This window comes from Anopheles coustani, chromosome 3, assembly GCF_943734705.1.
Source record: "Anopheles coustani chromosome 3, idAnoCousDA_361_x.2, whole genome shotgun sequence".
NCBI lineage: Eukaryota > Metazoa > Arthropoda > Insecta > Diptera > Culicidae > Anopheles > Anopheles coustani.
Window position 1 is genome coordinate 14,000,913 of NC_071288.1, and position 15,234 is coordinate 14,016,146.

General features: G+C 48.2%; 1 protein-coding gene across 1 annotated transcript; it reads right to left on the reverse strand.

Moving 5' to 3' along the window:
• Nucleotides 1-1,049: 1,049 nt before the first annotated feature.
• Nucleotides 1,050-14,741, reverse strand: LOC131261223 (uncharacterized). Its single transcript, XM_058263193.1, has 13 exons — nt 14,177-14,741; nt 13,895-14,118; nt 13,456-13,614; nt 10,828-11,016; nt 10,544-10,739; nt 8,656-8,760; nt 8,118-8,313; nt 6,709-6,897; nt 4,894-5,036; nt 4,221-4,804; nt 2,871-3,020; nt 2,683-2,805; nt 1,050-2,598 (listed from the first exon to the last, which is right to left on the reverse strand). The coding sequence occupies exons 1-13, from the start codon at nt 14,479-14,481 to the stop codon at nt 1,412-1,414; spliced, it is 3,750 nt and encodes a 1,249-aa protein (XP_058119176.1). The 5' UTR covers nt 14,482-14,741; the 3' UTR covers nt 1,050-1,411.
• Nucleotides 14,742-15,234: the final 493 nt, after the last annotated feature.

The following is a 15,234-nucleotide window of genomic DNA, read 5'->3' on the forward strand; positions in this document are numbered from 1 at the left end:
AGAACGTGGATGTAAGAAAAGTGGGGAACTTTGAGTTATGATTTTCACAATCTTCAAGTATCGATACGAGTGTTCGATTATTTAAAAAAGCAATGGCAATCGATAATCCTACCACTGAAGATCGGGAGTCTACTGTATAAAGTGGTAGTTAATAATAAGTTGGAGAGAATTACAGAGAAATATCTTAACTGATGGGGATGTAACTTAGGAATTTAAAAGCTATTTGGTGAAAGGGCTATTTAGCTTTTATGTGTGAAACAAACAAAGTGCGCTTTCTTACCCCATAGTACTCTAAATTAGTTTCAATTCGATGGCACCCATTTGCGATTCCCGCATTTTCCTGCTACACGCACGCACCAAAATGGATTCACATTTCATCGAATCGACTTCCAGGAAACCGACTGAACATTCCAAGGGCGAACCAAGAGCCTCTAGCCTCCATCATCAGCATCATCATTATCATCGTCATCTATTGGCCCTGCCATTGAATAGGCCGGATAGGTGCGAGAATCTGCCCGTTGTTGACGGACGGTTGGTTTTCCACCGAAACACAGCTCCTGGGCGTCTGGGAAATGTTGGCGAAAAATTCCGACGAAAACCTAACCTCAACACGCGCAACGCATCACATCCGCGCTTGTTGCGGCGTGGTAGAGGGTACCAAAATAAGGAAGGCACCCTTTGCCAACCACACCGCCTGACGCACACAAAATCCTTGAATGATTTTTAACACCAACCATTCGCGGAGTTATGCTTGTTCGAGCACAACGGCTTTGTAGCTCGAGTGGAATTCGTCCTTTCGTCGCTGCTGAAAGGTAAATTTGTATATTGTTCTCATCACGGGGGTGGTTTGGTTTCCGGGAAAATTGAACCACCACTGCCGGGGAAACGCGTCGGACAGACCCTGGATCCAATTGTGGAAGACTTAATTTTCCTGAAAAACAACGCAACAGAGTTGTCAACTGTCATATCGAGATAAAATTCAACGACTGCTACTAAAAAAATGTGACACAGACATTTTAAATTTTCGTTTCACTCTCACGAGTCTTCCATTTTTATTATTATTTCATTTCATCGCTTCGCTCGGGTGTCTGCGCAGCAGCCATTATGGCACCTGTCGCTCACACACCCGTCCGTCCGTCCGTCCATCCGCCCGTCCTTCCGTTATGCTTCCCATCCGGATTTTGGCGCGTGTGGGGGTTTGCTCTCCGGTTATCGTCGGGTATTCTTACAGCAAAAATTTGTAAGTTTGTGTTTTTCTTTCTTTCTATATATTTACACTTCCAACAGCGCTTCCGCTTGCTTTCAAATCGCACAAAAAAACAACAAAAATGCGGAAGACAGCGGTCAGCGGTTGCGTCCCAAGTAGGACTCCGAACCGCCCGCACGCTCTACGCTTCCCCGTGAACGTTCCTCATACGGAGATCTCCTGAATTTGAACCCGCTTCTTGCCGCCGCCGCCGCCGCTGGTTCCGGTGGCCGAATCCGACGGATGTTGCTGCTGTGACTGCTGCTGCTGCTGGTGGTGTTGGTGTTGGTGCAGATGCTGATGCTGATGGTGGTGCAGTTGGTGCAGCGAAGGAGGCCGCAGGATACCGCTTCCGGCAGTCTGCAGCGAGTGGTCGTAGTCTTTCGCCGCAAGCGAGCGTGTGCTCGACCGGAAGTCAACCTCGCGCACGAGTAAATCCCGCCGGCGGGTCATCGTGGCCGTGCTGGCCATCGTCGGTCTCGGCGGTGGTCCGGTGTCGGTGGTCACCTCGGCCAAGTCGTACTGCGTCGATTGGTTGCACAGCTCCTTCGGCAGGCTGACGACGGAGTAGCTGCGTGAATCGCGACCCGCGGGGGCGGCGATCGGGTGGTGGTCCGAGGTGAGCGACGACGCCGACCCGGACGAGGACCGGTTGTCCGACGGGTTGGGCGACACGATGGACACCTTTTTGGGTGAAACCGTCCGACTGCTGACCCCGGCCTGGTGATGATGGTGCGCGAGATGATGTTGCTGTTGTTGCTGCTGCTGCTGCTGGAGTTCACATTTGTGCGAGTGCTTGATGGCGGAGGTGCTGCTGCGGCGCATGGTGTGCGTGGCGTGGCCGTGATAGTGCGGGGTCAGCGCTAGCTCGATTGTCTGTATGCCGCCGGCGGAAGAAACCTTGGAAGCCGCCCGCGATATCGTCGGTCCTGATCCCTTCGACTGCGGCTCGGTGTCCTGGAGCTGCAGCGGCACGGCCGGATCGCTGGACGAGCTGTTGTCATCGGTGGCCGAGGCCGCCACCTTCCCGGCAGCCGCGACCGCCGCCGACGACGACTCGACCACGTTCAGGCGCGACTCCAGCTCGAGCAGGTTGATCTTCATGCGCGAGTTGCTCTCGCGCTTCTCGCGCTGGTAGTAGATGGCCACGAAGATCAGCACGTTGAGAAACAGCAGGAAGCAGCCGACGCCGATCGTGATGGCCAGCGCGGTCGAGTAGCTCCGGTGGTAGCTGTTCGTAAGCCGGTTGATCAGGCTGCGGTTCGAGTCGCCGTGCTGTGCCGGGAGGGCCGAGTTGTGCAGCGGCCAGGACGCGGACGCCGTCTGGATGAAGGTGATGTTCGGGGGACACTCTGGGGGGAAGAGCGAACACACAATACCGACCTAGCTTAGTTTCCTCCCAAAGCAACCGAAACATGCCTTACCGGATAACCTACCGGTGGAGATGGACTGCAGTATTGTCGAAGCGATCGTTTCCGTCTTGTGCATCTTCGAGGTGGTAGACGTCACGAACCCGATGTGCACCAGCGGTGGCTCAACGATCTGTTCCCTCACGAGACCTGTTACAGTGTGAGAGAAATTCCAATCAGATTCCGGCTGACCACATTACAGGAATCCATCATACCATCGTAGAAGACAGGGTTTTCCTCGCTGAAATGATGATGTCTCATCGACAGCTCCGGAATGTTGAACGACGAATGGAGCTGAGGGATGAGGCTGAGCCAGAGTGACAGCTTGTGGCCACGATAATGACTCTTCGGTACAACCTTACTCCCTGTAGAGGAATAAAAACAGCGTGTCGGTGTTGAGAGTTGGTTAAAAAGGGGAAATACATATCTGTGGATAAACGATCCCTTATTCCGATATCCGTACAACAGTTTCATAAGAATCGAAATTATAATATTCTGTTGGATTGTGCAAGTAGCAAAACAGGCAGCGGATCATTTGCATTACTTGGATTTTTGAGAGTAAAGAAATATTTCAAATCAACCCTTAAACAAGTGATTTATTGACTAAAACACAAAGTTTCACAGCTCGTAGGTACACAGTAGAAAGTGGATTTTCAATATTTCAAAATAAATCAGTCACCAGCTTCTGTTTTTAAGATAATGAACCTAATTTTTCACGGTCTTCTCAGAATTAATTCGACAACCGGTACATCGGGTGTCAAATTTCATTTTTTGGCAATATTTTTGAGATAGAATCGATCCACCAAATAAGGGTGTGAAAGTAAAACAATAGACAAAAACAGGATCGGTTGCGGATGATTGAGTGTCTGCTGTACTTGCAAAGTAAATTTTGATTCCAAGAAATAAATTGATTGAATTATTCACGAACCACCCAACTCAAATGGTACAAACTATATTATGGAAATCTAACACTCGTTTTACTTTGTAATTAATTCGAAAATCTCTATCCACTGGAGAAGGTTTATAGTGTCAATAGTGTCTAGATAATATTATAAAAATAATGATATCGAGAGTGAAATAGTGATCACTCCAATAATTAGTTTAGTTAAAACTCACTTAGTTTACACAATCTTAATATGTACGAATACATTTTTAAGTAACTGTATATTGTTCAAAAGATTCATTTTGTTCTAAATGAACAGTTTCCTTTGCCGTCTGTTGTACAATGGTGAAGTACGGCGGAACATTCTTGCAACAAAGTGCTTGTTTTGGAATTTGTTTGGGATTGTTCGGAGAAAGATCTTGCGCCAGTCGAGCAGTTTCTGGTGCAGGAGAAACTTGTTTGCATCAACTTAGATTGGCTTCAAAAAGACGCTACGGTAATCGATAACGCAAACACAGCAACAATTTGCAGAGATTGCAGAAGATGTATGAAGATAACGAGCCGCAAGGACATGTAAAAGGATCCGCCGATATTTTCCCAAGCACTAGGAAAGCAAGGATATTGAGGGCGTGGAAGGGCAATCCATAAAGGTAACGTGAAACTGGAGCTAATGCATCCTTACCTATCTCCATGAACACCTGATTGGTGGTGTCGTAGTGTCCCCAGAACGGCAGGTTGTACTTGATCGCCGTAAACCCGCTGTAGACGAAGTCGCTGTCCACGCTGTAGTAGCTCGATTCCGGCTCACCCCGTCCGTCCGAATCTTCACCGCCCTGCTCCTGTTCGCTCTGGTCTCCGTCGCGCCCTCCGTCATCGTCCCCGCTCGACCCGTTCTGTCGACCACCTCCACCACCACCACCACCACCACCAGCTTCCTCGCTCGAACCGTACCCATCGTCGGATTCCCGCGAGCTGAAGCGCTGCAAATCGTTGGCATATTTTCGCTTCTTGCGCGAATGCTTCTGCTGGCGGTCCTTGTGGTAGTACTGCTGCAGCTGCTGCTGCATCAGCAGCTCCTGCGGCCGCTCGGACGAGTCGGAGGTGGTGGCGCTAGCACCGGCCCCCGCCACCGGCTGCCCCCGAAAGGACGTCACCAGCTGACGCATGAGCGTTTCGTTGTGCGGTTTTTTCGCCGGATTCCAGCTACGCTTATTGTTGCTATTCACGAACACATCCATACGTGACGAGCGCAGCCCGTTGGGGTTACTGTTGTGAGGGTCACCAGAATTTGACACGTTTGACACGATTATTTACGAGCACCGGGCCGACCCTCCGTCCGGGGACCGGACACTTACCCCGTTTTTACAAAATTACACAAGTAACGCATCACGGCGCTGCTGACCTGCATATCCAACCTAGTGAGGGTGAGTGGGAACATCGGTGATGGTGAGAATCCTAATGCAAAAGGCACATCCTCGCCTCGAACGGAGCCGCTCCGCTGTGTGGGGTTGCGTCCGAATCATCGGTGGCCATTTTTGGTGGAGCCATTTTGCCGCACCGGGAACGAAAGAGAGCAAAGTCAATACCGGACCAGAGACCGGCCCAGCCCTTTCCATTGAGCCGGAACGCCGGCGGCGTACTGATTGTGTTATTGTAAGGAAAAATAATAATATCTAATACAGCTTCCTAGGTAAACACGACCCAAATGAACCGAGATTTTTCCAAATTTTCCCCGCAAAAACGTTGCTCCCCGTCACGTCGGGGTAGAGGGTTTGCAAAACGAGGTGCTCCAATTGAATTACCTTTAGGAGCTTGGCGCTTCGCTGGGAGAAGATTGCCCTAGCGATGCGCGAGCAACAGCATTTGTGTCGACGGAAGGGAGCGAAAACGCAAAATCCTTGCTGGAAATTTCATTTCCCGCAGCTCCATAGAAGGCAAACCAGCAAGGAGGTTCCGGGGCAAGAAGGATACTGGGGCAAATAAAATAAGGTATAATTTCGAATTTATGAAATTTATCTCGCCTGGAAAGCAGCACGCGGTTCACGCGCTCCGGGGAAACCACACTAGAACCCGTCGAAAGAATTTCCTTCTATGCGCGGGTTTAATTTGAGATTTCCAATCAAAATATTGTGGAGTTTGAAGGGAGTTTTGGGTTTGAACATGGTGTTACCCGTTCCTTTGTGCTGAAATGGATACATTGCAACAAAGAGGTATGGTGTTTTCAGAGCAGTTACACCCTTTAATATTTCATCACAGCTTTACTCTGTTCCTATTTCGGCATTTTGTCCTTTTTTATGGCTAAGCGAAAACCAATTTTAACTAACAGTTTAGAAATATGATATATAGTGATAGAATTTTGATTGACATGAGAATCAATGCGATACTTTAATTGTATTATGAGAACGAATATGAAAAATGTTTTTATGATGTTTGAAACAAAAATTTTCCAACATGGCTGCAAACAAGTCAAGACTGGCAGGTATTTTCATCTCCCCAACACCGTTCACTGCTCAAATCCTTGTTTGTCGATAGTAGGGCTGATGTTCTATAAGCGAATAATAATCCCATGGTATTTGAAACCAAGTACCGTAATATATGTATAATTGCCTGCCACGGCTATAAACTATTTTATAGCCCGTGGTGTTTACTATGGCGCAGCAGTCAAGGGCATATCATACGATAATCAGTTCCACTGAACCCCATATGGGTTGCATATGAACACCGACATGAGCATTATCGTTATAACGTGATCCAATTCGTCAAATTGAGAGTTTTAATAGCAAATAAGTGTGTGAAAAACAATGTGATGTAGGTTGTAGGTTGAGACTATTGCTTCGAATGAAGGGTGCTAGTTGATAAAACGATGTAATGTTTTACGTAATCACATAAAAATCCTTTATCAATAACTTTGGTCGATGCTTTTAACCAATACCTTCCATCGAAATATAATTGTTGGGTTGATCAGATAAATTCACTAAAATAAAATATCAAAGACAAAAGTGAAAAGACCACAACGAGGTGGTATTTGCTGATAGAAACCTAATTTTATCAGTATCATACGTAACAAAACAAGTTGCACCAATTTTGTAGAAAAATCTCCCATTAGCTGGTTGAACCTCCTCGCAAACAAGCAGCCAGAACAAAAGGAAATCGATACTGTGCTCGCCTACCTGCGGAAACTTCCATTCATGAGATTGATGCTTGAAGTGGAGAAAGTACGATCGGCCTCCCTGTAGGCTGTGCAGGTGGCTGAGCTGGACCAGCGGGGCCGCCGTCAGTCCGTCGCTCAGCAGCTCCAGCACCGCGTCCCGGTACCCGTAGGCGCTCCGTGGCGACCGCTCCCAGTTGGTGTATTCGTTCTGCGGAGAGGAAGGAAAAATCCTGGTCAGTACGGTAGCAAAGGACTTCGGAAAAGGGAGGAAAAATAATTATTGACGTTGATAAAAATTGATGATTGGTGGGCGACATTTCGAAGCCATCAAAGTGTACTCGATTTGACGGGAGTTCGAATAGAAAAGGGCTGTGGCGTGGCGGCCGCTTTTCCGACCAGTCGAACTGGCCGAAAATGTTCCTCGATTTTATTTACCCACTCTACACTTACAGCGACTGATTTGTTGTTTGACTGGGAAAGTTCTTGCTGAGGGGGAAGGCTTTCTCATCTATCCTTCCACGCGTTTTCTATTAAAATCTTCAATTTATATCGCTTTCCCAGCTACTTTCCATACACAAACAGTACCGGGCCCCCCCCGACCAGTTCGAGCGTGAAGCCGGTGGAAATCGTCGAACAAATTCGTCAATTCCAGCGATGCAACGAACGGGTAACCGTTTTCCCGGCAAATTGGGTACAACTCCTCCTCGCGTAATCCTGTTTTCCGGGAAAGGCGCTCGAGGGAAACCGCTTTGGCGCAATTAATATTCCATGCCGGGCCACGAACATCGCCGTTTGCGTCGTTGATCCGAACGATGATTTGATGGCCCCTGCGCTTACCTTGGGTGAGGGGCTGAAGTCAGCCTGGAAAAGCTAAGGAGTTTTCGTTTCTTCGGGGGGAAAAGAATTATTTGTTTCATTGTGGAAGAATAGAGGGGGAGCGTTACTTAACGTTGCCAAGTGAAACAGATGAATGCAACCGAAATGGTTGGAACAATGTTATTTCGCTTTTCATGAGAGCATGAGCACCATTTTCATTTACCATTCAACATGAATTTTGTTTCCTTTCGGGCCGCTCGCCTTAAGGATGGTCGGTTAGAAGAAAGTTCAGCCGAGGTTTATCGAGTTTCCCGACCGGACGACCTGGGCTCGAGATTCATCGTGCGCTGATCGTTCGGACGGCCTCGACCCAACCGGCCAACCAGCCCGTTTTCCACAACTATGTTGCTCACTTGCAACCGGATGGAATTTTGTGGCTAACCACAACTAAGATACTGTGCTCGGGCATCGGAGAAACTTTTTCGCTGCTCCCGCAAAGGAAACAAAACGGCTACGGACGGGACGGAATGCGGGAAAGTCCCGTTTTCGTTTGCGAAAGGGTGGCGGACCGGGGGGGGGGGGAAACCAACCACGCTAGTGAGCGATACTCACCTTGAGCGCGGAGTAGATCTCGTTCAGGTGGTACCGGTAGGTGTTCCGTACGAAGGTGCGCAGGATGCGGTCGCGCTTGGTTTCGTTGAAGCCGAACTCGAGATCCGCCGCCGTCAGCTCCAGGTAGGACTCGTACGTCGTCAGCCCGAACAGGACGTCCTGTTTGTGGAAGTTGCTGAACTCGATACCGCTGGTGCTGGTGGCGAGAGCATGAGGAAGAGGGAGAGAGAAAAAGTGTGTGTGTGTGTGTGTAGGGAAACGGAAAGCCAATAGAAAATTGGTTGCAGGACGAAACCAACGATGGATGGGTGTGCGGGGGTGAGAGAAAGGCGGAGGCGCAAGGGAAACAGTTTTCGCAAAACAAAGTGTTTTGCAAAGTTTCCAGTTCCGCATTTTGTGTGCCCTCTCTCGCTCCCCCCCACCGCCCACCGACACTTTGAATACAATAAAGTAGGGTTTGATGGGAACGGCCCCTCCTCGCTAAATTGCCCATGATCCCCGACCGTTCCCATACCCTTCCCCCGGTTGCCGAACCTACCTCGCTATCGCCGAATCGGATGGTATCTTAAGATTATTAATAACGGCCGCCTTGGCCGGTGTTATGACGGTTCCGTCGACAAACGGTGCAAATCCTGGCAAAAATCTGTTCCGAAAGAATGGTACAAAGAATGGCGAAAGAGAGAGAGAGAGAGAGAGGGTGAGCGAAGAAAACACAACAAACAAATTTTAAATGCATAACGAGTGGAAATTAAAAATCAGCAGCAGATAATAACTGTTGGACGGAGGATTGTTTGCGTTTCACCCATCGCAACCCTCCGAAAACCCCCGCCGGAAGTGGAAAGGAAAGGTTGGCACCACCGGAAGTTAAGTGCTGACTGTACAAGAATGGTTGGCTTTATCTGATGTTTGACGTTTTCTTTTTCGTTGCTCCCGTTTTCTTGTTCGTTTCCGTCTCCGCCGATGGATGAATCTTTAATTTGCGTTTCGTTTGCACAGCGATTCCGTGTCCAATCTGAACAACCGACCTGTCCTACCTTCTGCCGTCTTGCCTTGGTCGGTCTTGGACAATAACGGGTCGGGGCAAGAGGGATCCGGGTTGAACTAAAAGGTTGTAAGGTTGTTTTGGATGACATTTTTATTACCGTACGATGCGGATGGCGGTGCGCAGGGAACTTTTCTGATAATTGGCCATAAAAGCTAGTCCAGCAAATTGCTCAAAAATTTAATAAGTTTCTGCATGTTGCACAACTTGATTATTATTTCTTTGGAAACGAAAGTTTCCGGTCTGTTATCTAGCGCCAATCTTTCATTTTTTATACTTCATGATTTTCAATTTGTGCTTTTCTGTAAGTTTTGACATTAGTGTTGGAATTATGGCTTTTATTAAAACACTAATAATCCTGAAAATTCCCTAGAAAATGGTTTTAAACACGTAAAAGGAAATAAAAAATTAACAAATAGAATGATTGTTTCTGTGTAATCAATTTAATATAATGTCAATCAATGATACACTAATGTATTGAAAAACATATTTAAACTCTTTTTAATAATCATTGATCCATAAAAAAGTGTTGGAACAATTTAGAAAATTTCTACAACAACTAGTAATATCAAGAAGAACATACTGTCACTATTTTTCGTTCTTCTGTTTGTCAAAAAGTACAGTGTGTAAGTAAAGTACAAGTAAAACATGATTCAATAATTATGAAATGAGATGCGCTCTTTAGCTTGCTATGTACGGTATTTAAAAATGTCCGCCTCTCGTGAACGGACCCAGCATTACCGTGTGAAGATGGCTTTCTTTAATTCCCACCTTTGAGGGCAAAAGGTCCGTGTCGCTTGTAATCGTAATCGCTTTAAATTGCACAATCTTGCCAGACGGCGCCCGGTAAATCGCTCGACGATGTAAAAACAAACAGCCTGTACTTTAATGAAAGCACCAAACAACAGCGAAAGGGCTTAATTTAAGCCCTCCCGAAATCTCTCGTCTCCCGACGGCGTGTTTTGAAGCAGAATGTCTTGCGTACCAACGACGCTCGAGTCGTGTTTTTCCTCTTACCTTTTACTGCTCATTTTATAATTACAAATTATGTGTAGGACAGTTTTTAAATTTCGAAAGAGCGGAACAAATCCAATAGATAACATTTAAAAGGTGAAAATTCGACTCATTGTCGACGTGTTGGTGGTATTTTAAATTGAATCAAGAGTGATATTTACAACACGGTACAAAGTTTAAGGATTTAATTTTAAAAACCTTTGTTCCTAGATTGCTTGTAAAACCATAATCTTGTTTGAACTTTAACCAACGTTTCTGGATGTAAAGATTTGTCAACGACAGGGAAAAGAGGTTGACTCGCTTTCCTTTCGACAGCGGCGAGAGTGAGGAGTGGGCGAGGGGACAAATGAAGGAGCACGACGCAACTCACCTAGGACTACTCAACGATATATTCATAAGCTCCGCAAGTGATTTGGTCCGCAGACAGGGAGCCAAATCCTCGTTCACGACGTCGCCGGCGCATGAGGTCTGTTCGGCTACTTTGCGCTTCACGGAAAGTGGATCCCGCTGGATGGCCCACGGCGACAGGGCGGACCCGCTCAGCAGTACTACCCGGTGTATCAGATCTGAAACGTTTGGGACAAGACGCAAAACGGGACTTTGAAGATTGGATCGTTCCGGCAAGACGCGTCGGGACGCGACCGTGGCACTTACCTCCGGCGACGGGCGACACGGCCAGGATGTTGGCCAGGGCCGCGCCAGTGCCGTGACCCATCAGCGCGATCTTCGCCGGGTCGCCACCGAACGCGACCAGGTTCTCCCGCAGCCAGTGCAGCCCGGCCACCAGGTCCATCAGCCCGAAGTTGCCCTGGGCACTTCCCTTAGCACCAGTTTTCAAAAAACCTATTTATTTTGCACCGACAGAGTATCGGAGTGGGACGGGATGGGAAAGTTTTACTCGCTCGGCTTAAGTTTCCACCACGCGCCATATTAGATGACGCCCGTGCGCGCCACCCGGCACTTCCTTCCGTTCCGCGAGGAACGTTCCGAACTCCAATTTCGCAGGAACTAATTAACGAGCGCGAGGGCGGGTTCGGTTGTCGACAGTTTATTTTAGCTTAGCTTAAATTTCCACTCACTTCCAACATTCCAGCTTCGCTGAGTGACCCTCTCGAAGTAGCAACTTCTTATGGCAGGCTTCGAATCGAACTGGACGGCGGATGTTCTTTCAAAAGGCAACCATTTTCCCGCGACACTGTCAAAGGACACTGTGCGCTTCAAAGGCGCTGCTTGGCCGGCATCCGTGGAATGTTCGACAACTATGTGGCCAGCGAAGGGAAAAGCTACGGACAATACCGGCACACTGTCTCCTCCGCTGCCCTCCGCCTAATGATTCCGCTAATTTGCTAGATTTCCTGCCATTCGAAATTGGCCCTGTTTGGGGAGGTTGCGTTGGTGGGTGGGCGGTGGCCTAGTTCGAGGGTATATTTTTTCCCTTTCGCTTTTCCATTTGTGTGCGTAAACACATGGGCAGCGCACGTGGGTGGATGTGCGCTATGACAGGGTGGGAGTGTGGGGAGGGCTCGGGAAAACTTTTGCGCGTCACCGCACGCTTTCGCTTTGCCGCCCGGCGCATTTTCGCTCTCGACTTGATTTTTCCTGGTGACGCGGGGCGCGCGCGGAGCCCGCTAATCAAACGCGCGCTGCACAAAACTTTATATTACTTTTGATGGTAGTTTGGCCGGCTTTTAGCGCTTCGCTGCGCGACGTTGCCGGGAAGTAATTTAATGGAGTTTTCGACTCGGCGAATTCATTTGGCGTGGTCGGTTGTTTAGTTAAAATATAATTAAACATCGCTTCGCGACTTGCGATACTTTAAGTGGGCGGGTGCAGGTGCGGGCGGGTTAATCGATCGGAAATATTCTTATTGAATGCCGTATTTTGACCATTGCTACAGTGCAAACCGTTTAATTTTTTTCACTCGGGTCTTTCGTGTTAAAGAATTATTTTGTTGCAAAATGGTGCCCGATTGATCGTTGTGTTTTAGAACTTATACAAATTAAAGCTATATTTTTAGATGTTATTGCACATCAAAGTATGTTTAGATCAAGATAGTTTTGTTTAAAATCTTCAACACAAGATTCCTATCATTTGGGTATTGGGTTTAATTGGATCACAAGAATGTTGATGAAGTTATTGTTTAGTAATCTTCATTTGCAAGTTTATTTTACATTAAAAGAATGAACGCCTCGCCTTTGTTGAATTTTTAGTCTAATGTGAACATCTAACATAGGATTCAAAAGAATTAAAAAACGTTCGATTGGTTTTAGAAAGCACCTTTAGAAATGGCTAGATTTTTGCACGTTCGGAAGAATATTAATATACTTTAGGTGTTCAAATTTTCCCATTAAAAAGTGAATATATTGCGAACATTCTTATCAACTTATTGGTTTATTCATTGTTGGTTGTTCAAAGATAAACACCTTTCCTGCCATTGAAATGGCTTTTAAACCTTCGTATCATCGTGCTTGATTGTGACACATTGTAGGGATTTATCGTCCAGATAAAATTGTACATCCAATAGTAATAAACAAAATAAAAGTACATGTTAATCGGTCTAGACTAGGAAATCATTCGTTTACTTGGTATCTAAAATAAGCAATATTCATGGAATCAAAATTTCTCGCGAAATAAAATAACTGCTCAAAATATTAAAAACTTCTCGAAGCTGATTTATTTTAATCACTGAGAGTGCGTCAGTAAAAACAAGATAATTAAAAATAATTCAAGGAGGGGATTAAGTACAATTAAAGAAATTCATTAATAATACAACAAACCAAAAATAATAAGATTGAAAAGATCAAAATTTAAGGAAAATAAATATAAAAATGTTTGAAACAGTACTGTATAATAGTACCTTTGGTACTACTTTGAAAACATTAAATCACCGTTTAAGCTACTCGGCCCGCGCTTTTGGTTTCTTTTTAATCATCTGGCCGTTTTTAGAAAATGTATGCCGACCCCTGGTCTAGACTATCAGCGGTTAGTAGTCAACATCGTAAAGGTCATATAAAGAAATGATCTAATCAAATAAAACTTTCCTTTGCAATGCAATACAATGAATTGCCTTTCAAGAATTCATACGCCTGCAAACGGCCAAACTTCTTTCCGGTTCGATACAACGTCGAGCGTTTTTATTGACAGTTTTATATCAAGGGTTGTCGTCACACAGTTGGGTAAATGTCACACCAACTCCCCCAACTCATCGCACAATAGTTGACACTTCGTTCGGAACGCGGAACGGAACGGAAGGACGTGACGCGATGGCGGTCGGATACTCACCTAAAACTCCTAGCCTAAAATTTATTGTAACTACGATAACATTCCCGTTCATCGCCAGCGTCGTACCGTCGTAATGATTGCCGGAGTTCCACTCGTACGACTCGCCGTGGATATATACAACTGACGGTTTGAGGTGGTCTAGCCTGTGTGGCGTTTCGTCTGCCGTTCGGTCGGGGCAGCAGAGGAAGGGAGTGAGAGATCGAGAAGCAGAACTGTAGCGCTGGTACGACCTACCGACACATGTATCGACACGAAGTGTCGAAGTGACGAAGACCTCACGTTCCCGCAGTTGGTGCCGTCGGTCCGCTTCACTCCCACAATGCTTGCAGTCGTGTTCGTACGGTCTACACTGCAATGCACTACGGAATTGAAGCTGGCCGGGGCAGTGTGAGCATCGGTTCGCTGAACTTTCTGGGAACGACTTCCGGGGCGTGCTTACCTGCGTGCGGCACGTACAGATTGAGATACAGACAGTCCTCCGACTGGTTGACGAGCGTCGGCATCAGGCGGCGCAGCTGCTTCAGCCTGTCCAGCGGGAGATCCCCGAGCGTGCCGGGTCCATCGCCCCCGTCCAGCCGGGGCAGTCGCTGGGGACAGACGGGCGCGTACCGGTCGACGAGCCGTGTGAACTTCCACGTCGACGGCGTTACCGGTGGCATGTACCTGCGAAGGGATAGGTGCAGTGCGGAGTTGGTGTACAGGGAGCCAAGTGGAGACCTACCTCAAACTGCCGATTGGTGGTGACGCGTACGGTACACCAAGGAAGCCCTCGACGACCACCGGGCTCGCCCTGAACACGATGCCCCGCAGTGGTCCATACTTTGTCTTCACCACGCTGTTGCTATAGGTGATGTTGGTGAGCGCGGCGGAAACCGGAGGAGCCGACCCGGCCAGCCCTCCCGGGGCCGATGCGGACGCGGACGGGGACATCCTGCCGCCGGAGAGCCATAGCGCGAGAAGGAGAAACACTGCCGTCAGTTGCCGCTCGTGTTGCCGTCCGTCAGCGAGTCTCCCGAATGCCTTCATTGGCGGCGCGCTGCTAGTTGGACCGGTGGGCGCTTGGGCGGCACTAGCATGCTTCGCGTACCCCGGCACTCGCAGATGACGATGAGGAGGTGGAGAAGAAGTGGGCGTTGAGCGGGGAGCAGGTTGGTTGTGTCGTCGTTGTGTCGTCGACTACGCGCGCCTCCAAACCCGAAGCACCATCGCTTCGACGCGCACGGGACGGGGGTATGCACGGGTTCTGCAAGCAGCAGCTGCACCGGGTCCTAGTTCCTACGCGTCTAGGGTGCGTGCAGGTCTGCTCATGCCACGCCGACCTGCTCGGGCCATGCTGTGCCGGGTTGACGCCACCTGCGGTTCACCTGCCCGAAACCAATCGCCGGTCGTAATCTGCAGAAGTCCGAGAACAGGGAGCGCCCATTAGTGTCCGGATGGTGGGCGCCTCAGACCCGGTGCCTGCCAGTCACGTCACGGAACACCGAGAGGTTCACAGGCACACGCCGCCGACGTGAAGTTAGAACTCAGAACTTGGCCAACCATTGGCTGGAACTCGCAGTTGGGAGAACTTCCGAACGCACGGAACGCACACCGGAAACTACGCCGGTCCGGGCTCAGGATATCCCAATTTATACCCAACTCCCGACCGGCCGACCGGAGGCGGATTACAGGAACCTTTCGCCTGAATGGAGCAAAGTAATTAACCCGGCCAACGTGCGGTTCCGAAATAAAGAAACCTATTACCCGTTCGGGCCGTGTTTACACTCCATTGAACCCAGG

What these genes read in the sequence shown, in the direction of transcription:
- LOC131261223 (XM_058263193.1), bottom strand. Translation starts at nt 14,481, where the DNA reads ATGAAGGCATTCGGGAGACTCGCTGACGGACGGCAACACGAGCGGCAA. An exon ending in CGTGTCGCCCGTCGCCGGAG is followed by an intron (nt 10,740 to 10,827) that starts GTAAGTGCCACG and finishes CAAACGTTTCAG; the next exon opens with ATCTGATACACCGGGTAGTA. An exon ending in TCCGATTCGGCGATAGCGAG is followed by an intron (nt 8,314 to 8,655) that starts GTAGGTTCGGCA and finishes TCTCGCCACCAG; the next exon opens with CACCAGCGGTATCGAGTTCA.